The sequence below is a fragment of the Macrobrachium rosenbergii genome, chromosome 47, assembly GCF_040412425.1.
Source record: "Macrobrachium rosenbergii isolate ZJJX-2024 chromosome 47, ASM4041242v1, whole genome shotgun sequence".
Taxonomy (NCBI): domain Eukaryota; kingdom Metazoa; phylum Arthropoda; class Malacostraca; order Decapoda; family Palaemonidae; genus Macrobrachium; species Macrobrachium rosenbergii.
Window position 1 is genome coordinate 25,087,769 of NC_089787.1, and position 25,702 is coordinate 25,113,470.

Here is a 25,702-nt window from a genome sequence, read left to right on the forward strand (position 1 = left end):
ATCACTAAATGTGAAAAACCACTTTTTATACACCCACAGGAATCATGAATACTGGTTAACTACGAATCATAGAGGTATATGATGGATATTCTCGGTCAAATGTATTACGCGAACAGCACAGTCCTGCCCATCCTCTTACCAATGAAACAGATGGTATTCAGTGATGAATTAATGGAATGATAATCTAAAAGACTGCTTTAACAGATACTGCTGAATGATGAAAATTCTCTTCAAGAAAAAAATGTGACATGCAGATTTTGGAAACCAGACCTTACTATAATATCTAGCAAACAGCTTAGCATTCTTAATTGTCTAAGACATACACTACAGTAGAGTAAATAAAATAACGTAAAAATATCATATAAGAAAGTCTTAGGAAGAGAAAGGGAGTGACCAAGACTTGGAATAATATTAAGACAAAACCTTCAGCATAGAGACAAGGTGAATGAAAGAAAAAATAAAAATGTTCAAATCAAAGTGCTATCTCGCCACGTCTAAGAACTCCACCATGGACGCACTACCCCGCTATAGTCACAGTGAACATAAAAAAAAAAAATCAACATTATTATTACATTAGAAATGAGTTAGATACCCTTATCAGCTGAATGAGTTAAAATGTCATTATTAGGATGGCATTCCTTACCCCAATCATACTATTACACATGATCAGAACACTAGTACTGTATATGAATTAAATAATACTTATAGTTAATATATTACTGAGTCACTATGTATGTTAATTAAAAACAAACATGACGTACTTCAGTTACTTTACCATACAGTATAGTAAGATATAAAAAGCAGATGTAAACTTCAATTTTGTTAAGCATTTGCAATTACAATTTAAAACAAATTCAGTCACTGCCATCACCTGCAAATGAAAGGAGCAATGGTACTTAATAAGCAATACAAAATTGATGTACATATAAAACAAACTCGGAAAATGCAGAACTCTATTATAGCACTGAAAATACATGCATTGTAAATCTCTTTTTTTTTTTTTAAAGCCATCATCACTGGTACAAGTTCATTGGATTGCCACAACTAAGAACTCATAATACAGCAACACACCACAGGAAATGAAAAGTGAAGCAAAATCACTGTACGCAAAATAAAAAAGTACTTGTCAATTTGCATAATGGTGTCGTTATACAGGTGTATACACGCATACACTCAATCTGAGACAGCTCATGAATATAAATACAGCATATTCTATATTAATTCTTTAAAAACATAAAATTATAAATCTGTCCATTTCACATACATATACAGTATATATACATATATATATATATATATATATATATATATATATATATATATATATATATATATATATATATATATATATATATATATATATATATATATATATATATATATATATATATATATATATATATATATATATATATATATATATATATATATATATATATATATATATATACATATATACATATATATATATATATATATATATATATATATATATATATATATATATATATATATATATACATATATATATATATATATATATATATATATATATATACTGTATACATATAACTATATATATTTATATATATATATATATATATATATATATATATATATATATATATATATATACATACTATTTATATATATATATATATATATATATATATATATATATATATATTTATATAAAAATGCACATTTGCACATACTGTATATTCGTCACATAATGTAAGTTTGACATACACCATACATAAACACATGCAGATACACACATGTGTGCTATATGTATAATGCTTATACGTATATATTTTGTATAAAAAAATGATTAACAATGAAAAAGACCTTGAATATAATTAGTCACTTATGAAATTCTGATGCATATTTTGGCTTTCACTTACTTCTATTCATTACAACAAACGACCACTGGCATTTAGGAGACATCTGAGCTGCATATCTCACTATCATGCACGGTCTAGAGGTCTCAGAAACAGAGATAAATGCTAACTGAGCAAAAAAAAAAAAAATTACAAGTCTGGTAAAACACTTCTGCCTGTTTGGGTTGACAACAGAAGGGAGGAAGGGATAGAGGGACAAAAATGGCACTTCTGTTAACCCAAGTGTTGTATTAAAATGGGTTAAACACACTCAAGCAAAAACGCAAAAAATCAAATGCAGAAAGCATTTCGAGAACGTTGAAACATAACTTGGGGTTCGTAAGCGAAGCCAAAATCTGTAAGCTACAGCAAAATGAAGTATAACCATTTCAAGAATCGTGAAAAATAAAATCTGGAAAACACTGTCACAGTAAAAAAACTGGTTACGTCTCATTTCCAGTTCTTGTGAAGACAAAAATGTGTTATACAGTGTCCCCACGTAAACTGTAAAATCACGGGTGAGAAGCAGAGTGAGTAACCACATACTGCATAACCATCTCTAACCTTACCAGAAAAGGCTCCGTACGCTCTTGCGAGATACCGTTCTCCTCGATAAATAATCTCATGTCTCATATTCTGATCAAAAACACTTACAAGCAATAACTAAATTAATCAACTTGAATGAAAATTAATTTGACATTCATGCATCCAAAATTATATTCTGTCATCAAAGTTTGGCTAGAGAGAATCTACATAAAAAATTACTTTCTGTTGTTCCAAGATGGAAAAAAAAACATTTTGACATTAAACTAAATTCAACATCACCATTAGGAAATAAATCTTATTGATTACAGTCATTTAAAACTATACTCTACTTAAATAAGTACCTGTGCTTTGTGATGTTCGTACGTCTAATATTTATGCCTCCACTTACGACATACTCATGAAACTTTTTACGGGCAGTTTCTCTCTCTATGATGTCTGCCTCTTCACATAACAATCATATATTGTTTTTATAAGAAAAATTTAATACTAGATCATGTTTTTTATATTCGGAAAAGCTGATTTCCCATGATGTCATGTACATGCTTCTTAACTGCATTTTGAAAAATGGCAGACTAAATCATGAATACACAGTTTACTTGCATCTTTCTAGTAACTGAAACGAAAATGAGGTTATATTCTCCAGTGAACTTTTAACATATCCTATTAATAATCAAACATACCAATAAACAAATGCATATTACAATTCAAGAAATACTACAGTACAACTAATTTATGAATAAATGTACCTTCAAATTATTATGATTACTTATGCAGTCTTATTTTCATAAATCAACTTTCACTTTTCAAGGCAATTTAATTGTGTACAAGAAACTTTGTTTCATATATATAAACCACTGCCATACATTACATAGACTCCAGAAATTTGAACCAAAGCATACAGGCCATGTAAAGTCATGGATTGCTCAATACCAACACATACAATTAGTTCATTTCCCAATACAATTCTGAGTGACCAGTGCACAATAATTGTACAGTGTTACTGCACTAATGGGCCTTTTGATGAGCAGCACAACAATGGCATACTGGACCACAATGCCTTTTATGTTATTACTCTCAACAGAGAAAGGCTTTACAAAAAGTTATACTATAATAATACTATGTATACTGTACAGTATACGCATTTATTTGTACATGTCTGCTATTTCTACATTAATTATACTCTTGTTGAAGTTCCCAATTTGTAACCATTTCTTTCCTCTTATATTAATAGCTTTTAAACTCTTGACAGACTGAAATCTAAAATTCACTGCTTTTGACATCAAACAGCTGTTATGCCAAGTACATTCCACCTTTGTTCGTGAGAATCTGCTTCAGAATCAATAAGTGGTGGGTTTCATTGTGACATGGGAAAAAATACAGAGACAGTAATTTATCAACAAAGTACAGTATATAGTAGACCATTACCAGCTTACCAGCTATCAAATTGATACTGAACTGTGTTGTAATCTGTCTCCTCGTCTTCAACTCTGGACACTTGGTGGATGACCTTGGTTAAAAACCAGTTGGCAACTGCCCAAGTCATTGACCTTACCTATGGGCTGTGGGCTACATGGAACTGGCTATCCTTTAGTGTATTTAGCCAATGAATCCTATATGGATTCTGCCACATAAATGGATAGGAACAATTTAGAAATGGCTCTTAGTCCAAAGCATGGGGGACATCTTAGCTGTTTGTGGATCACACTACAAAATAACTGGAAACGAGAAAATGGATGGGGGTGTCGCATCTATTCATTCAAGATGAACAGATTAAATTGGCAGAAAAGGAGTAGGCATCATCTAACACCAAATGCAGAAAAGGCACTGACTGACCTACTGGGGAGGTACTTTTCAGACTAAAGCACATTCATAAATAAACTACGATATCTCCAGATTGCCCTTAACTGAGAGACAGAAAAAAAAAGATCACTGAGGAGTGTTAGGAGCTACAAAGGAACAGTTGTCAGCAGTATTTACCATCATGTTATTGGTACACTAACTTTGAAATTAAAAGCAACCAACAAACAAGTAAAAAATGCACTGAAGTTTCTCCAGCCCACTCAAGTGTTCTGTACAGCTGCTACAGCGTATAATCAAGGCCACCAAAAATAGATCTATCTCTTGGTGGTCTTGGTATAATGCTGTATGATCCATGACCGATGAAACTTTAACCACATGTTTAAGAGATGAACAAGCTGCTTTCAGAGAAAGCTTTAAAAAGACTATTTGGAGTCAGATGACAGAACAGAATTAGAAATTATACCATACGGGAAATTACGGAAGTTCCATTACAAACTCAGCTTATTAAATTAGCAAAATACAACCCAAGAGGCAGAAGAGGACGGAGAATGTGCATTATAGCCCCTATTAAAGGGGGGTCCAGAGCAACAAGAGCAAAATAGTGAGAAACAATGAATATTAAAATGAAGAACAAAAAATGACTACAGTACAATGAACATGGAGAACAATATTTATATTGACATATCAAGGAAGAAGAGGGGCAGGCTCCACCAGGTGTGAAGTGTGCATGTGAAGTCAAATCTGGGAAGTTTCAATTATTAACTGAGCATGTTGTACATTTGTCTGTAAGCCCACCCAGTCTTTGACTAGGCTATTCAAAGCTTTTAACATAGTAATAATGGATGATAATATGGATCCACACTTATGTCCTGGTTTGTCAGATAAACCTTGAAATGTGCATATGGCATTTGATGCCAGAGACTCACATGTAATGTTAAAACATGTCACAGACAGACGTCTTTGCCCATCCTTACTTGCAAGTGTGGACTGATTTGACATTCAGTGGGAAGAATTGTAACAGGAGATATGAGGGGAAATCCTAGCTCTGGTTTATGCTCCTCAGGCTTAGATTCTTCACGTTCAATTCATGTTCCTCTTTCTCCCCATAATCGAAGTTGTTTCCTTATTATTGATGGAGCACTAATATATATGTGAATTATCTTTTAGTGCCATTCACAGTCTCTTGGCTAATGCTCCAGGTATCAGTGATTTATCCTAGGACTGGCTTCTGTACATTAATCCTTGTAAGTCTCAACACCAAAGCAAAGGAAATAGCAAGTGATCTCATTCCCAAGACCAGCTTATGCATATGTTACCACTAGCTGTAATGTAAGATGCAGCAAACAGAACCTATTCAAGGTATTCTTAAAGACTGGGCTAATTCCTGAGACTATCTCATCTGTTGGACACTGCAGAACTGAACTGACATCCAACTAAATTACGCAGCCATGCATCTTCAAAGGGGTTGAGCCACTTTTTCGCTAATGACCAGAGCCAATCCATTTTATGATTACTGAACTGCTAAGCTTCCAAAGACCCAGAACAACTCATCTACAAAAGACTCAAGCTGCTCACTGTCTATTAACTCATGCACACTTATCTAGTCTGAAGACTGGATAGCCACTCAGCTTCTAGGGACCTAAACCACTAATCTCCTAAAAGCCAGAGCTACCCATCAGTTCCAGACCCATGCCATTAATTTTCTAAGGGTTTGAGGCTTCAGTTTCATACCTGTGCCATTTGTATGCTAAGGTATTGAGCAGCTCAGCTTCAGGGGACAAGAGTCACTCAATTTGAAAGGGTAACTGCCACTCATATTCTCAGGACCAAAGCTGCTCATTCTCAGATGGCATTGACCATTCAGCTGCAAAGAACAACATGCATTTAGTTGTATGAAAACCACTTCTCATACAAGAGACTCGAGTCAATTTGCTACTACTGATTTTAGTATCTCTTCAACCAAGGAGGACTAAGGTGAATCTTTTAACGCTTGGGGTGTTCTCCCCACAAGGATTCTAGTAGCTCAGTAGTCCATTTTTTATGCAATGATAGGCACAGGTTCAAGTAGAGTCTCATACACACCCATGTTGACCAGTCTATTTCATGCCTATCATACTAGATGCCGAAGAAGTCTTACAGAATTTTGGACTGGTCTTGACAGACTCACCAGCCACCCCTGGGTGGGTACCAAGACTTTGCCTTGGTTCTGTACAAAACTACGAAGCTGTCATTCTCTAATCTTTTTTTCTCTCCTGCAGAGCACAAAACCCTGCAGAGATAACTTAATGAATTCCTGGTGGTGGTTAATCAGCAGGACCATGCATTGGGTAGCACTAGCGTATTCCTATCTGAGGAAGCATGGGAGATGGAGATCCTCTCCTAGGTCAGAAGGATTATTTTGTCTTTGGCCAAATCCTTCATCATGATCCTGAGGATGGCTGTTTACCTCCTGGTCAATACTATTCATCAAAATGTATGCAACCTAGAGGAGTTCTCTGATTTTCTTACTTATGGACGGGAGAACTTAAGACTTACAAACTTCATAGACTCCCATCTCTTCCCAGATTCAGCTATCAGCAGCTTAGATGGCTAGATTGATTCAGCATTCACCAGACCATGATGAGAAACCTGGTGAATGTTTTCACTGGAAGATGCTCTAGCCAGTTTCAGTCACTAGCTAAGAGGAAGGAGACTCACCAAACACCCATCTCCTTTCTACAGAATATAACAGCTGATTAATCCAAGAACTCACTCTTGTAGACCTTCCAGCATGGTCAACAATCTCTCCTTTGATGAAGAAAACCCAACAAACATGTCTTAAAAGGTAAAAGAAATGACGCTCCACTCTGACAACCTCAGACTCCTTCAGTGGATGCTCGTCCCCAGAATCACTGTAGGTTGTGGGAGAATTTGGGATTGGAACCTTGGATGGAGCAGAGTGTTCAAGATTACAGATTTGCCCTTCTGGAAATGAGACCCTGTTAACTTTGTGTCCTTGAGATTTCAAGCACTAGACAAGCTGATGAGACCAAATATGGAACAAGAAGCAGTATATGAACCGATAGGCAGCTCCACCAGTCTTTAAAGCTCCATCCCTACTGTTTAATGACAAGAGGCTGGCATCCTATCAGTAATCTCAATCCTTTGAATAAATTTTTCAAGCAGACCACTTGTTTGATGATGGAGACTATGGCTTCAGCCTGTGAATTCATACAAGATGGGGACTTCTAACACTGACTGACATGAAGGATACGTACTGGGACATTTCTGTGTACCCATATCCAATGAAGTTATTTTATTTTGTATGGAGAGAAATTTCCCAATTTAGAGCTTTGTTTTCGACAGCCATCATCTCACGAATTTCAAGTTCTAGAACAAGCAATGAATTGCATACCCAGAAAAGGATAAGTTTGAGAAGATATCTTGATGACTGGTTGGTACATCCAGTCTAGAAGTCCTTTTGGCACCACCAGCAATTTCTTCAGTTACACCAGGACCTTGGTTTACAGATCAGCTGAGAGAAATCAGGATTACAACAGGATTACAAAGTCACAAAGCCCTTGTCATGTGACTCTAATTTTTTATGAGGACTGAGGAACACAAAATGAATATGGTTTCTGGGTTTGTGTTCAGTAAGCACATTCTAGCAGACAACCTCAGCAAGAGATATTAGGATTTACCCTCATAATGGTCATCTCATCTTACCATATGTCTCATGCTGGGGCAACCATTACGATCCACAAAGGTGGCTTTGTTTGCCACCTGTAGCAACATGCTGTCAGTGTACTACCCTGACCTAATTCCCACAGAAGACTGGAATTCTGTTGGTCAGTCCTTTAATGCTGGTATGACTCACAACCTCTGACTGGTGATTGTATAGAAATGTTTTCATTCCGTCACTTTAAAATCATGTTCAGGACAGCAATGATATCTATTTGAGTATTATGGTTGTACATACCGTAACACTCAAAGAACCAGCGACTTTAGAGAAGGTACATCTACCCTTTCCTTAGTCATGGGACTAGCTAAGAGAGCTGTCACAAGATATACAATCTTTTATCAACTCAGGAAGTACAGAATCTCCAGTTAAATTCTTCCAAACTACTCCCTCAAGTTAACAATCCACAACTGAGCTAATGCTTTGAACAATCTCAAAGCATGGGTGGCATACACTGAATGCTCAGGAGATTATGCTCCTCTTACATATCCACCATTCAATTCTGTATAGAATACTTCTGTGCAACACTTCAGGCTGGCCAAAGATGATGTCAATGATGACATTCACGGGTGGGTCGAAGAGGACACCAGTGAACCTAGACACCAAACCGTGGGTAGTGAAGAGACTATTACTGCTTCTACTGGTAACCAGGATGCTACTTATGACAGTGACATCAGTAATGAAGCCCCTTCTCTCATGAAAAAGTTTAGCGAGGTCCAGGTCGCACTTGACTGACTGTCCTAACTGCAAGGACTGGTTCAAGTACAATCCGGTTTTTCGGTGCTTGTCTAGCGATGAAAATCAGCAATTTTCAGAGCCAATATGCACCGATTTCCACTGATTGGCACCAATAATTGCGTATTGGCGCTGATACATACCAAACAGAGGCGCTGATGGCCGAAAATTGGCGATTTTCGCTTATCGTCATGCCGTCAGAATGGAACCCCTGCTGATAACTGGGGACTGCCTGTATACCTTTGTCAACATCTCTGTGATTAAAGGATTTCTGTCATTAAGCTGAAGCAGCGTCACCTATTCATAAGTAGGACTGATACTTCAAGGCTGCTGCTACCCAACAGTATCCAAGTCCACCATATGCCACTCAGCTCCATGAGAAAATGTTTTCCTGCATTATCACAGTGAATTGTTCAGTTTAGTAAGGGTTAAAATGATTTCCTGGGGCACCATGCTGAAAAACATATCAATAAGTAAGATGGAGATAAGTACAGTATACCAAGTGTTCATCTTGTAACAATTGCTAAACAGTAATTTTATAAAACCACATCCTAGGAGCCTAAAGAACTCAAAATATGTACCTTACTCTGTAATTATGCAGGTAAGAATGAGAGAAGAGATGGGAGTGGAAACCGGAGTATTAATTCTTCTATTCTCTGTATAGTTCATACTGTAGGTACAGTTTAAAACTGAATTCTATAGCTTTACGTCCAGTTTTCTAGCACTAAACACTTCTGTTACTGAAAACCCCCATATGATTTTCATGTGCAGTAACATACAGTAAGAATGACATTGAAGGCCAAAAGGCATGAATGTTGTAAGATGTAATGTCTATTACGCTACTTTTTTTATACAGTGTGTGTGTGATATTATACACTTAGTTATGTGCATAAAAAATTACACTGCATAGCCATAGATACTAAGACATGTAAGTACAGCCTTCACACATGCAATTTTTCAACTTGCTTTATTTTGGTATGTGTGCATCTGCTAATGACCTGTACACTGGCTTGTTCATGAATGTTTTGTGTACCCTCTATGACACCTAAGCAATGGGTACATCATTACTCAATACAGGGCCATACTGATGCTTCACACTTTGTTTACTGGTTTTACTGACTAACATAGTGTGTACATACCATAAGCTAAGCACTGATCATCTGCATATGGTGTTGAAAAGTTGTTTGTTTGATAAGAAAACTTGTTTCAAATTTCAAAATCACTATTTGTGTGTTTTACTGACAAGAACTGAAACAAATATGTCAGACCTGTGCCTTAATAAGAGCTTCACAGAGGTATATATGTGCCAACATTGATAGATCCAACTTCTATATATCACTGTTGACTGAATCTTATGTGCAGTGAGTTGAAGAACCCAGTTTACCTTTCCTGCCTTGTGTTTTCTCATGGTATTGCTGACAGGACTGTTGGGTAACCTCTCTGTTAAGCCTCTTGTCAAGATACCCTCTTCCCATTTACTCATCTCATAATTTCATTCAACACAGACAACAAACTTCCGTAACTTGATATTCATCCATTATTTTAGTCTTTTCCAATCTCCTACATTCAGGGTCAGATCTCCCTGACATCAGAGTGATTCTACATCTTCAAGTGGGTTGATATTATAACAGATTTAGCTTAGAGTAATTTCTTACCTGATGGCATCATCTCAGTTTGAAAGATTTACAATGCTCAAATCACTTTCCTGAGTAGATTTTTGGCTAATTAAGGTAATGGTTTTCTTTATATGAACCCATTTTTAAAACACAAACATTACTTGGTGTACTGTATAACCCACTGCCATACAGTCTTCTTCCTTTTCTTAATTGGTTAAAGAATCATCAACAGCTGCAGCAACTACCATTAATATCATGACCCTTTCAGGGTGAAGCTCCTTAATGAATGGCAGAGGAGTGAGAGACGTGGAGGGTCTAACACACCCCAGAATCTTTAAGCTGAAGTATAAGGCCCTGTACAGCAATGATTTGTACTTACTGAAGATCAGGTAAAAATATTACCTTTTAAGATGCTGTACTCTGATCATGACAGGCATAAACACCATCTAACTTTCCATCATGTACTGTAGCAGTCGGAATCAAAGAAAGCAGCAAAAGATACTGAAAGTTGTTGACTTGTTTCACTCCCTAGGAAAAATCATCAGTTTTCACAGTTGTAGGCAAAGCTAAAACCATCCAAGCTGTAGTGCAAAAAGGTAAGGCCAATATGACCACTGGTTGTATGGATGCATCAAAATGATAACAGACAGTAGAATGTATCCATAAACACTAAAAGCACAGTAAGTGAATATAACAAGAATGAACTAACCAAGGTTAGTTTTAACTTCAGGTACGGACATACATGTGACACCTTAAGTCTTAAAATGGGCATTTTTGCAGCAACATGTCAGCTGCCTCTACTGGCGATGTGTTAGATTCCAGGTAGAGCTTCTGAAGACCAAATTTGTAGTAAAAAATGACATACAATACCACAGATCTGTGACAATAAGCCTGAGCTGGCTCAAAGGGATACCACCACAAAATTCACCAAAGCACCTTGGAGACTCAATGACCAAGAATCTGTGAGCTGTCTAAATAACGGCCCCAGAAAGAGGCTGTCTGAGTTATGATCTTGTGATCCCACAATTCCAAATATGAATCATGTGTTCTTACTTTTCCATCTGTATCAGACAACACACTCCCTGGTTCCTACAGCATCAATGTCAATATACTAGTAGGTGGAACCGCTTGAATATGGAAGGAGCACAAAAATCCTTCAGAAAGGCATTGCAACCTTCAAGAATACTACCTCACCTATGGCTTTGCTTGAATCAAGCCATATAACATCTCACAGACATAAAGTGTTTTACAATAATTTATGATTGATTTAGGAAATGGCTGCCTCATAAAGTGGTTAATTATGCAATGAATGAGCCTAATTTTTTAGTATTTCAAATAATAATAATAATAATAATAATAATAATAATAATAATAATAATAATAATATACTGCATAGTTTGTTTACAGTATAGATGAGAGAGAGAGAGAGAGAGAGAGAGAGAGAGAGAGAGAGAGAGAGAGAGAGAGAGAGAGAGAGAGAGAGAGAAGAAAGAATTATAAAAATGAGTAATAAAACAAGTGCAATGATCCAGTATGCCACTTCATATACTTTGTCAGAACAGATTAAGAGTTCAATTTATTGCTTAAGTGACCAGTAACAAGTCCTGGTTCATCTAATAATAATAACAAAACTACATCTCACTGGATGTAGTGTTCAGTACTCTGGTCATTTGTCAACTCCAATTAATGTCCTGAACTAAAAGGCCAATATAAGCTTTCCATGCAACCCTTACAAATACTATATATTTATAGCTTGTAATGAATTAATCTTGTGTTTGCTATCATAAGCATTTAAATTTTCACTCAGGATGTAGAAAAACATATATTGTACTTAATAAACTGTCCAGAGAATGATATTAGTCGGTACGTAAATGATACAAAACAGAGAATTGTCTAGAGTATTGCATTTGTTTATTGTATGTCAAGTCACTGTTTGTTCCCATATACTAGTTTCAAAAAAGCACTTACTGTTCCCACATACCAAATTAAGTAGGGAATTATTCTTCTTTCATATCATGGAGGCGCAATGCCAAATATTGCATTCATAATCCACTTACGAGAGCAAAAGGTAATGCTTACTGTCCAAACCTTTTCCCGTATCATGACACTCTTAAAATCACGACTCAGTAAAGTCATGATCCAGAATACAGTAAGTGGTACATTTTAGCTCCCTCTCCTTTGCCACAATTATCTACCATCTGAGAAAACAAGTACAGTACAGTAATGTTAAGTTTAAAGTCAGGATTCCAGCAGACTCAATATACTCTCGTCAATTAAAAGTGATAACTATTTACCATGTCCAGCATTAGCATCGACCAACTTTCCTGAAAATGAACTGCAATACATTAAAGAAGCCAAGGCATATCCTACATACCCATCATAAGAAATGGTTCCAAATATGCAATGAGAACGCCTTAATCAATGGTGAGAACTGAATGTGGTGTACTTTATACCTTACTATAGAAAAGGAAGATATGTAATAGAAGATGGGATAAAGTAAGCAATCACTAACTGTAATGTTACACTAGGTTATTCCTAATAAGAAAAATTCTGAATCCATGTGACAAAGAGCGAGGTGGTGCGTCAATTATGGTAGTTGCTCTTAGGAGGTGGAGATGATGGCACAGGTGGCAGTGATGATGATGGTGGTGGTGGTAGTGGTGGCGACACTATATGGGGAGGGGGGTCTCTACACTCTACCTTCTTCCCCTCTCGTTCTTGAGTGTTCCGCCGTACTTGGATCTAGTCCCAACCAGGTCTATAATTTCAGGGATACAGCTTGCGAATATTGCCTAAGTAGAGATGGAGCACAGAACTTTTTTTAAGTAGCACCAACACACAAATCACACTGTTGCCAAATTTCATGCAAGAGTTTAGGCACACTTTCGTCGTGGTCAACATGGCTTTGAGGTGTATACAGTGGCTGTGAAAATATAGCAAATATAAATGTGAAATGAGCCAGATTGTATGACCACCTCTCAATGCCCGTGCTCTGTTGACGGGAGCCTGGCAAAGTGCCTGTGGCTCCCGTAGCCCACGTTTAATGGCCTTTTATGTAGGTAAAAATACAAATGCCATCGAGGATGATTTACGGGAGGACTAAGCTAAATGATCATCCCATGCAACATGTGCCTAAACAGTCACGGGTCACGGGAGTATAAAAAAGTTGAGTATGATTCTACGGGCTCTTTCCTAACTGATACCTCCGTCCATGTGACCGTTTGTACTCGCCGCCATACTTGGGCCTGTTGCCTACGATCTCGGTGATTTCTGGTATCCAGCTGGCAAACACAGCCTAGAGGAACCATAGCAAGCCAGTCAGACGAGGACCGGCATGGGTCAAGGGGCTAGACTAAGGAACTAAGGATACTGGGTTATGGAATCGTGGGACTGGCGGGCTTAACGAGGGAGCTCCATACACGACAAGAGGGAAATAAGGAACATACGTAAGCTGAGACGGTAAAAAGAAAATGGAAGGAATTCACAACTATTGGAAACGGATCACGGATGTAATGACAAAAGGCATATCAAAGGAACAAGATAAGTAGACAATATAAGAAAGGTACACTTCAAATGAATACTGAAAAGTGGACAAAACTTATAAAGACAAAACCTACAAAAAATATACAACAAGGGGGTTATGAATGATCAAGAAAATTTCTGTTTAATGTGTTTACAGAAAGGATACTCTTCTTGGACAAAAACATATGGAATTTACTGTCAGCATGTAAAGATCCTCAGGCAATGATTGTAATGGTATAAGGAAAGACGCTGAGGGGTCGAGGAGACTAGAAATGTGGATTCAGTATATATATATATATAAACTACATCTATGAATGCTGAGGAAAGTTTATAATATGATACAAGAAGGGTGACAAACTAGCTAAATAGACTATCACCTCATACAGTAAACAACCAGTGATCAAAGAAACTGGGTTTAGTACTCTACCTATAATGAATATGCATCATGTCGATTGGTCATCTACGTAAAATAAGGGAACTGCAAGATGAAACAAAACAACATTTGGAAAGGATCATAACAATGCAGCAGGATGGTCGAGGACGGAGGACAGTAAGAAATACCTTAAAAACATGAGTTGCATGGATTCGGGACATGAGCTATTCACATGGATGACAAAATTAGGATATAACAAGAGGTTCTGTATAGGAGTGGAATCACAACAGCACAATACCCGGTTACAGGATCGTGCTACACACGAGGTCATGTTGTTCTGAGAGGAGATCAAGATGCAACTGTATCTATAGATCATGATTAACAGGGTGTTACAGTCATGCGCGGGGGCACACACATGTAGTGGAACAAAAAATGAATTTGAGCACTGGCTTGAAATTGAAGAGGAGCTCTGGCTTGGTATTGAGGAGTATGTTGCTCACTACACAACTAATGCTTACATGTGCTATATAAAATTGTAGTGGACTGCTGATATGTAAACATGTAAACAATCGGTGGAAGAGAAAAAAAAAAAAGATTCCCATTTCAGAAAATGGATGAGGGGAGAGGCGAGTGATTAACATGAAACATATCCCATAGGAGTGTACAATGTGATTAAAGTATTCCGGTCCAAGGAAGTAGGAAGTAGGTTGCCAAATTCTGGTGAGCAATATTCAAATAAACACTGATCACAGTAAATATAATTAGCAGACCCTCAGTCAAATAAGGCAGTGGGTGCATCATTTAGATCAAAACTTCAGACGAAAGGGAGAGGTACAGGTGGTCTAGTAAGTAGAAAGAAAAATACCAGAATCAAGTCTGACAAAAGGAAACAAGTGACAGGACAAAGGAAAAGGATTCGCTTTCAAATGAAATTGTCAGCATCTAATGATGGGTGGGTCTCGAGCCTATGGATGAGTATTTCAGAGAAAATAACGAAACAAAATCGTCACGCATTCACATCAACATATGCAACTAAAAACGAAAACCAACAATAGCTAGCTTTAAAGTGACAATTTTACAAACTTGAATTAGTTTAAATTGATCATCAGCTTCGGTTAATTAAATATCTTTAGATATAGTCATTAAACGTGTTTTTTTAATCTACAGGATTACAATCCAAATACCTTAAAATGCAGGCATAACAAAATTCTACAGTAGACATCATTTCAGAAACGTCTGAGGGAATAAAACAGTTACTTCTTTTATTAGGTGTCGAGTAATTGTTAGTGTGGATGGTAAGGCATAATACTTACAAAACTGAGAAAAAACAAGCCAAATAAAATCAAAATCACACAAATGCAAAACAAAAGATAACTGTAAAAAAATAATTTTCACCAATAAATTGTTTTATATACTCCAAATAATAACCAAAAACACACACACCTTGAATCAGACAGTTCAGTTCTAAATCAGTGGACTATCTTTAACAGCGAGGTTTGACAGCATCTTTTAAGGGTCTACCAGAGAGGAATATACAAAGACATCCTCAACGAGGATCTTATGTCTACAACTAAGCAAATTAACCTCAGCAGAAACCGTCTGAATTTAACATCCTAAGGTTCCAGACTTAATCCACCTTAAAAATTCCTTTCAATTCTCGATACAGTTCTTGGGCTCTAATCTACAATCCTCAAATCTACAATTTTCTTCTAATCTCAAGAAGAGGATTTGACAGGGCAGTAATACAAAGAATATGGCATGAATCTATGAGGATAACTGGATATCTTATGTGCATGGAACATCTATAACTAATGAGTAATTATTGTGGACTTAACATGGAACAAAACTCATAAAATAAAAATTTTTTTTACAAAACATCCTTAAAACAAAATAGATAAAAACAGTACGTAACTCTACCATTACGCTAAAACTTCCACAAATTTGAACCTCTGAGGTAGGAATTATACAACAGAAAAATCGAATTAAAATAAAGGCTCATTTTTAGATGAGGGCTACTCAAGACGATCGTAGGCTAGTGGGTCATGAGAATGAACTTTTATGTGAAGAGCAACATCTTTATTACACATGTTCAATTTCTGTGAGTATGCAGATGCAATTAATGTACAAATATTATGATAAACCTCAAGAAAATGTCAGAAATTTCATATCTTGTGAGTCATGAAACTGTCAATGTCAATCAGAGCTTTCCTGAAAAAAGCAAGAATGATCTCGTAGGTGGAACTCTAAATGCTAACTTATTGAAATTCAAAATGGCTTGCACAAATCTGTTCCCTATATCAGTTACACATTCACGTTGTGATATTCGGCTGGGAAACTGAAATACGCCTAGGCAAAGTAAACCGATCTTAGTCAAAAGGAAGTTGCAAATGTAAAATTCAATGACGCAAATTCACTCCCAAACAGCACCGCTTCAAGACAGCTACAAGTTGGGCCTCTGAATGAATGTACACTAACAACAACCTATAATCATGACAGTGTTAGTCCCGATCTTGGCTATAAATAATAGCAAACAATGCTTTGTTAGAGAGTGACATTTCATGCAAATATGATAAAAGATAATTGGAAACTAAAAAACAAACATTTGTTTATAAGATTAAAGATAGTCATTCCCTACATTGTTAGAGGCAGAACATATGTCAACAACACCTTCGGCAACATGGTCAACATTTTCTAGGCATAGTTCTTCTGCCAATGTTCATACAAATAACCAAAATAAAATGAATTCTGTTTAATTTGGCTTCTCAAACACTGTCATTTCAGGATTAGCAAAGAATGAAAGCAGATCCTGGACAAGATAGGCAGATGCTATTCCTAACAAAAGATTAGTTCAGTTTTCTTGGAGATATGAAATTAATATATCATCTAGTGACAAAAATAAACAGAAAAATTTACATATATTTTTTGTATGTATATATACTTTTTTTGTATATATGTATATATATATATATATATATATATATATATATATATATATATATATATATATATATATATATATATATATATATTATATATATTATATATATATATATATTATATATATATATATATATTATATATATATATATATATATATATATTATATATATATGTGTATGTATTTGTATGCATTATTATATGTATATACAACATGCATTTGCTAATACAAATATCATGTGTATACACATACAATATATATATATATATATATATATATATATATATATATATATATATATATATATATATATATATATATATATATATATATATATATATATATATATCTCACTAGTATTCACGTGTTAGTGCCCCAGACTCAATGAAGAAACTGCCAATAAAAGGATTCATCCATCAAGGTGACCTTTAATTGCAAAATAAAACTGACTCTAACTATAAGTATGGTTACTTTATATTTATAGGCTTGATTTCAGGAAAGTATAGCTTTCATTACGATTCCAACAATTGTATATGAAATGCAAAGGAAAATAAAGTCCCTTCAATCTTGGACAGATTGAGCCTGAGAAAATCACACCAGTGAATACCACTGTGGCCTGTTTGTGTTGACGGTGTAAACACATTGATGCGACCAAGTATCATTAGACAAAATGTATATATAATCTCTGTTAAGTATGCATACAGAATTGAACAAATTCATTGTAATAAAGAAGATTGCTCTCATTATGTGTCCAGATGTAAGAGTTATGAGATTAGAGGAGAACTGTATTCATTGAGATGTGTGAAATGGTTGGGAATACATTTCGATAAAAGATTTTAAACACAGATCAGAAGGGAAGAAGAGGACTGAGAACAGTCACAGTGCATGCAAGTATATGCTCACACTCCTTCATTATTTGTAGGCTCTACAATCATTAAAAGTGGCTTACATGTAGTATAAGTCTTCAAACAGCCACCACCATGTGATACTATATTAAAGAGTTACTGTCCTTATGGGTATGTACGTCACATGTACGGCCACATACACAAGCACTTTTGAAAGGATCGTGCGTCATCTCTTTCATACGGTCAAAGCTAAGTGGCAATAGGCATAGCTTGAAGATTGATAAGAATTTATAAAATAGGTCAGGGATATATTCATGCTACAGGAATGATAATTGCATGCCCACGGAGACTACTGTTTGGGGAGGGACACATATACTGACGTATGTTTTAAAGGCACGTGAAAATGCTGTTTAATTACTCATGAGGATCGTTACTGTTCTGTGGAACAACAGAAGCGTTAGAAGAATCCAATCCAAGGAACTTTGGAGATTCGATGCATGGCCAGGAATTTTCAACAGGAGGAAAGATGTGTGGCTTTGAAGGATCAAGGTACTTGGGAAGGATTACAGCCCACTGCCCCCCAAGGAAACTTATATAATACATATAGAACTCGAGTCCTAAACCAGCCATAATATCAAGTCTATTATTCCATCTGGACAGCACTTAACCCTTCGAAGCTACCAACAAAGGGAGCTCTCTCTCGAGCACTATTTCCAAGTTACACTACCTCTATACTGTGCCTCTTTGAATTCAAAATAAACTTGCTACTTGTTTAATGCCTGTAGAAGGGGGAAAATGATATTATTCTGACAATCACCAATAGCGTCTCACTTCTAATCACTTCCTTGGTATTTGCAGATGAACAAGATAGTTTTGCATGAGGCATGAAACTTGTCTTTATACTTCATTTCAAGAAGCATTCAAACAATGTAACAAGATCTACAGATCAGAAGAGGAATGCACGAAGGTAGAGCTTTGACTCTGATCCCCTTGAAAAATTAAGACTTTAATTGACATTATCAGTTTTTACCTTCTGTCACCTCACACAAAGCTCAGTAATATAGACATTGCTATAAACAGTGTGAAATGATGAGTGCATTAAATGTTTGTTCGCAAAGAGGAAAAGTCAAATATTAGGCATAAATAACAATGTCATATTCATCTAATCAACTTTTCAGATATATTTACTAACTATAAATTTAGCCAGCGAGTTCTGTACGCCCATATAATTATGTGGAAAAGGAATGTAACGAGAACTTGAAAATGGTTTGGAAAGGTCACTGATACGACATAACTGCCTACTATGGATGCCAGGGGTAAGGGAAGTGTAACAAAGACAGTGCTCAAGAGACAGCTCACAAACATCACACTGGAAAATAGTGATCAAAGAATGGAGGCTATGATGAACCAAGAGATCGTGGAAGAAAAATCAATTATTGTGTACAGAACTGTTGGGTGTCAGCCCAAGTTATGAAAGAAATGGATGGAACGTAGGTATGAGCAAAATTTCATGTGTGAAGACTTAAAATTGAAGAATTACGAACAGTTAGTGCAATGACATGTAAAGAGAAGCTGGAAGGATCCACTGGTTGAGTCAGAGATATCTAGAGTGTATGTGACTGCACTATCGCTGTAGGTGACATCACCTTTTAATATACAGTTAACACAGAACAAATATCTAGATGACTAAAGGATTCTAACCAGAAAAATGAACTAATACAATGAGTTACTGGCCTGATAATTGTCGATTTAAGGGCAAAAATGATATACTAAGTGCTACATGGATACAAATATATTACAGCTATATAAAAAGTAATCTCAACTATATTACAATCCACTAATCAAAACCAGGTTGTTCTGGGTTCAAAATAGCAAAAAAAAAAAAATGAAAAAAGACTATCCAAGGATAAAACTGAAGACGGTAAAAGGTTCAGTCAGCTATCAGTGTTAACTTCTGCAGATTATACTTTCCAGCAGTCTTCAAATAATTTCAAAGAATTTTACAATGTCCTAATTCAAATGGCACAAAAATGGGAAATCAACAAGTGCACTCGCTTGGTTTTCTTGGACGTTCCTGTACAGCACTTGTGACAGCAAACATAAAGAATGTGTCAACACCAGACCAAATTAATGACCCCAACACTTAAAATTCCACCTTTGAAAATACAGCACTATGAGAACTTTTACTTCAAAGACGACATTTCGTGCTGTTGTGGTGTTCTGTAAAAATCTCTTTACTCCCTTTTTTTTTTACAAAATACAAGTAAAAACAAATAAACTATACTTGAAATTCCCTCATTTATACCACACTAACAGATTAATAAAGGCAAAAGACCATATAGAGCTAAAGTAAACACGTACGATGGTACTGACAAGCGCTGACAGAGTATCTTCGCGAGTTATAGAGGAAAAACTGGCTAGGGCTACTCCAAGGACAAGGATTGTTAGTCACAAACAAATGTCAGGCCATATCGCACATAACCACCAAATCACGACTGTACACGATACTAATGTGGATGATGTGAACACACGAGAGCTTGGGATGTTATGATTTCGAAAGATAACATTCCACAATGTGATGCTTCCAGTTACCATGAGTTTTTCCCGCAGATAATACCACAAAAACAAGACAGCAAGACTTCTTGCAGACTTGTTCTGTAATGTTATCACTCGTAACTGCTGGTCGTAACACAATAGTGGATGAGACGTATTAAATGTTACTTGACACCATGCAGATGACTAAGCACAGCTCATATCCAGTTTCTACGTTACTCAAGCAAGGAGACTTTGCGGTCTCTTCTCCAGAGGTCAAGAAATGACATAAAATACGACGAAAGGAACACAGTCAAGCCAGAAAAGGTGGAATCTGAATAACATCAAAGTGACTTTATTATTTACAGTATTATCACTTCTATTCATTTATCATAAACGACACAGTGCATACATAACAATGAATTCAGCTGTGCAGAGTCAGTATGATGAGCATTACATTAACAATCACATAGAGCATCCAAAAATTGTAATGACATTGTAGTCTACCTACGGAAAAAACTGATGATAGGAACTGGTGCTTAACAAAACAGAATGGTTATTGGTAAGATGGGAAGGTGCAACACTACAAGGCCAGTAACAAATGATAAAGTACATGAAACGGGTGATGTCGGATATACTTTTACTGTAGTTAAATAAACATTCAAGAAGCAGTTATTATAGTAAAGGTTATGGTAAAGGTGTTGCTTTGATAATGAATTGGTTGCCTAGTTTTGTATGCTGTTCAAAAAAACTTGAAGATGCTGGTGAGTTGGAGAAATAAAATAAGAGTACCAAGGGCTACAATGTCTTTCATCCCGTGAGTGTTGGACTCCATGCAACATAACATAAAAAATCTCGTCATGTGTGATCTTGAATTCTAGATGACAAGAGACTCGGGAAGCATTAGGATTCTGCGACGGGTATATGTTCATTCTGGGATTTTACATCTTGTACTGGGCCAAGGTAAGTCTCTAAAAAAGCAACTACAAGTGTCCTGGTACTAATTTGTTATTAAGATAAAGAAAATAAGATAATTCATTAAAGGGCAATGGGGAAAAACAAAAATGCTACAGTTTTAGGGATTCTGCTACTCATGGATAAAGGTGGTGGTACTAGGTGGTGTCGTGGAGGCAGCATGGAAAGGTTGACGGGAAGGTCAGCCCTTGCATGTACCTCGCGCCCTCGTTCAAACCTCGCTAGGATATGCTTAGCTGAGGAATTTAGGTCTCTAGCCAAAACCATAATTTAAAGATATGTATATATATACACAATATGTATATAAACTATACAGTATATATATATACACAGTATGTAAAAAGGAAGACATGAATGAAAAGCGACAAACAACGTTAACACTCATATAGGGACAGTGTACGATGGACGGCAGTAAGCCAGAAAGCGTAGGAAATGGCCACAGAGGAGCAGGACAACACGACACACACACACGCACAACTGCAAACCCACATCCGCCCTGCCCACCTACCCTTGCTGTTGCTGCTGCTGTATGAAACATACACCATTCATCCCTATACTAAAAGCTGCTCATAGCAGCATTAGCAGCAGCAACAACAAGAGCAGCAGCAACAGCAGCAGCAGCAGCAGCAGCAGCAGCAGCAGCAGCAGTAGGGAAGGCGGGATGGGGACTGCAGCTAGGAATACGTGACCGGGCGCTGTACCTCTTCCCATGCTCCCGCTTGTACTCTCCACTATACTTGGACCGGGTTCCGGCCAGCTCTATAATCTCGGGAATGCTACTTGCAAACAAAGCCTACAAGGAAATATAACCAGCCATAAATTTAATGCATTTGGAAATTAATTACTCAAGGTTATCTAGCAAATAGCTATAAGGTCACTCGTTACCTACAGTAATGCAATCCAAAAAGGATATTAAAAAGGACTGATGAGGAACACATCAGGTGCACCTCTACAATGCCTCTGGACGTGCATCACCATCTCCCTTCGGGTGTCCTGGGTGAGGCTTTATCTTAGGACTCTATTCAGTAGTAACTTTCAGTAAGAACTTGAATGGTCAGTGGTCATCTACTTGTAACCTACCTCTTTATAATGCATATATAGTACTACACTTATGAAAATTCATGAAACCTGGCCATACAAAAAAAGACTGAACTATTTCAAATGTTTCTGCAATTCTGAAGACATTTGCTAACAAAAAACTCTAATCTAGTCACTTGCATAACAGTAAATAAAATGTAGGGATCTCTCATTTATCCCTTGTATTGCCAAAAAAAAAAAAATTTGTAGCAAGCCCTCAAAAATATTTGACAAGCTTCATAGAACTGTGTCAAATTATTCTAATATATGACCTGCAAAACAGTCATGGGATTATACTTTGCCAAATAGGCAAAAATGCTGTGTAAACATACATAACCAATGATAAGAAAAACAGAAAACTATTATTTTCTATCTATTGCCCTGAGAAGCTTGTTAAGGCAATCATGAGCAAGAAAGATTCATCGTCATTGAAGTCAGAGTATCACTACTTCTAACTTACATTCTATCAGCTAATGCAAATGCAAAATCTGCTAAGGCCTGTCAAAGTAATCAAATGAGAAGAGTTTAAAACAAGAGAATTATTACACTACACAAACCATTCTTCCTCTTTAAATACTCCGAGGAAAGTGACAACTATGACTTCCTTATCAAAACCCACTAAACTCATTTGAAAAATTAACGCTGAAGTATACAACTACGAATAAAATGCAGGAAATATGTCCCCTATAATAAACCAATTTCATTCAACAGACTCTCTAAAGGAAAAAAGTTAAAACTAAGCTAATATAACTATCATTCCCAAAACCACAAGTCATGAAATATACAAGAAAAAATACGAATGTGAAAAGTCCCATCAAATATCTAGCACACAAATCATAAGGATTGGGACACATTGAAAAAATAAAACTATGAGAAAGAGACCAATACTACAAATAGGAATGCTGTGATTATAAAATCAAAAGATATAAAATGATCGCAGTAACAGTTACTATAAGATACTCTTACTATTTTACTGCTACTACTTCTGTGCTAATACTGCTACTATATCAGTAATACTGAAAACAGCAACTACGTATTATAGATTATGTCTATCTAGGTCTTTCTATGTGGTCATCATGCTAACCTGTTAACCCAGTTCCTGCTAACATGCCAAGAGCTATACAAAGGAGTTAATGTGTACAACTCATGTACAACTCATTTAGATGAAGCTTGTTTTCTGTATGTATCACTTCCCACATTCAATTGTATGACAGAGGAAATTCCATTGACCATCGTGTTTCAGTAAACAAACAAAACAAGTAAGATGGTATACATCTTATGGTGAGGGAAATATTTCACTAATACTAAGTAAGAATCAATGCATTTTCCAGCTATGCCAAGGCGTGCCTTTCCAAAATGAGACAAATTACAATAGTCATGTCCATACTGTAAAGTGAAATCTTCAGCAAGCTTTCTTTAGAGATTGCAACAATTAGCAAATAATACAAGGGCTGTGTACCTTTTACTATTTTTCTAGCAAATAATATCAGTGGAATTTTCAAATGTACAATGTTCCAAAACTATTCCCAAAAAGACTTAGATTTTTGCAAATTCCCATCATTTTACAACTGAGTGACAACGATCACTTCAGACAAACCCTTCGTTATTTTTTGGCTGATGGATTTCCTTCCTTGTAAGTGCATCAACAGCTCTGTAATTCATTCTATCAAACAACTTTACTGATATGAACTAAGGACAGTTAAGTTGATCTTTCAGATATAACGAAATGTAACTGTATGCAAGTAAAGCCAATGAAGGAAAAAATTCCCTTCCATTTCTAAATCTTACTCGTGCATCCTGTCATACATACTGTATTCTAATTAAATTTGCTTAAAATTTATACAATGAGATACTACTTAGTGCAACAAGATAGTTCACTACCTTTATACTGTGGAAGCATTTAGAGTTTACTGATCTCTTAAAACAATCATACTACAAAAGACAAACTAATACTATTGAAAACTCACAAGAGCTCAAAATAAATAACTGTATAAAAAAATACTACGTAACAGAAACGTACACATCACTTTTCCCAGGTAGCTTTTCACTCTTACTCTATAAAACTTTACATTAAATCTAATGCTTAAAAATTCTGAAGAACATATTAATAAAATTCATACTCTAGCTGGCAGGTAAACGAATGTCTAATATATAAAATTAAAGTAAACTTCACTTTTCTTCAGAGCAAAAATTTTTTAATCCATATATATCATTTCAAGGATTTTCAAATGATATTTGCCTGGAAGACAGGGTTTCATGAGGAGAGAATACGCAATTTAATCTGGCATTCAGTTCCATTACTGCTTTGCTGAGCTAATAAAAATCGATTAAACAGCAAGTCCCAACTTTCTGACTATAGTCAGCATGACATATCTAACATCAATACTATAATTTCCTCCAACTGATAAGACATCATTATCAATGAATGAACTTTTTCAAACTAACCCAGTTTTGCAAAAGTTATAAAAAACAAAAGACGTACACTTGAAAAGGTTCTATAAGCATGTCGTTTAGTGTCAAAGTTATTCTACTGTCATCAGGATCAGCAACTAACAAAAGCAACAGTAACTAACGACAACAATAGTAATCAAAATACTGGAACGGCTTACAGAATGCTTTGTTCGAAAAGTCACGATGTCATCAGTCTCTTTGATTTGCTAAGTGAGAACAAGCTTGCTAACTACAAATACACTGAGTAGATGCTGGTATGATAAAACTAACCAAAATTAACTATCCCTAAAGCATAAACTTATCTAAGATTTACAAACTTCTATACCATAAAACTACCATGACTGAGATGCACTAACACACATCAAATAACTGTAGAACCTGCACGTTCTGATCAAGATTATCTCCCTTAAACTTCTAATATTTGACTCTGTGGAAATTACAACCACATCTCAACTTGAATTCCAAGGAATTGAAGACATTCAATAGTTTTATAGTTTACCAAATGTCCTTCTTAATTAGTTTTCAGCACTGTAATAGTAATCACCAATTATTCTTTATTAGCAAAAACACAAAAACACCAAAAGTAATATCAGTTTAGATAAACATGCTCCATTATATTAAGAGTTAAAAAAAAAAAATCAAATTCCTTTAACTGAATTTGTGTAAACGTATGACTGCCTTTGTAAACTAACTA

General features: G+C 35.8%; 1 protein-coding gene across 42 annotated transcripts in view; it reads right to left on the reverse strand.

The window, feature by feature from the left end:
* The window catches only part of slo (calcium-activated potassium channel slo), a 522,131-nt gene that overhangs the window by 87,083 nt on the left and 409,346 nt on the right, over positions 1 to 25,702 (reverse strand). For 36 of the 42 annotated variants that reach the window (XM_067090341.1, XM_067090333.1, XM_067090332.1 and 33 more), the window contains one exon: positions 12,996 to 13,087. In XM_067090341.1, the coding sequence (XP_066946442.1) occupies positions 12,996 to 13,087 (92 nt within the window). Of the gene's footprint in view, positions 1 to 12,995; positions 13,088 to 13,498; positions 13,591 to 22,181; positions 22,274 to 25,702 lie in introns of all 42 variants that reach the window. The other 6 variants (XM_067090338.1, XM_067090316.1, XM_067090319.1 and 3 more) reach the window with 2 other exon arrangements.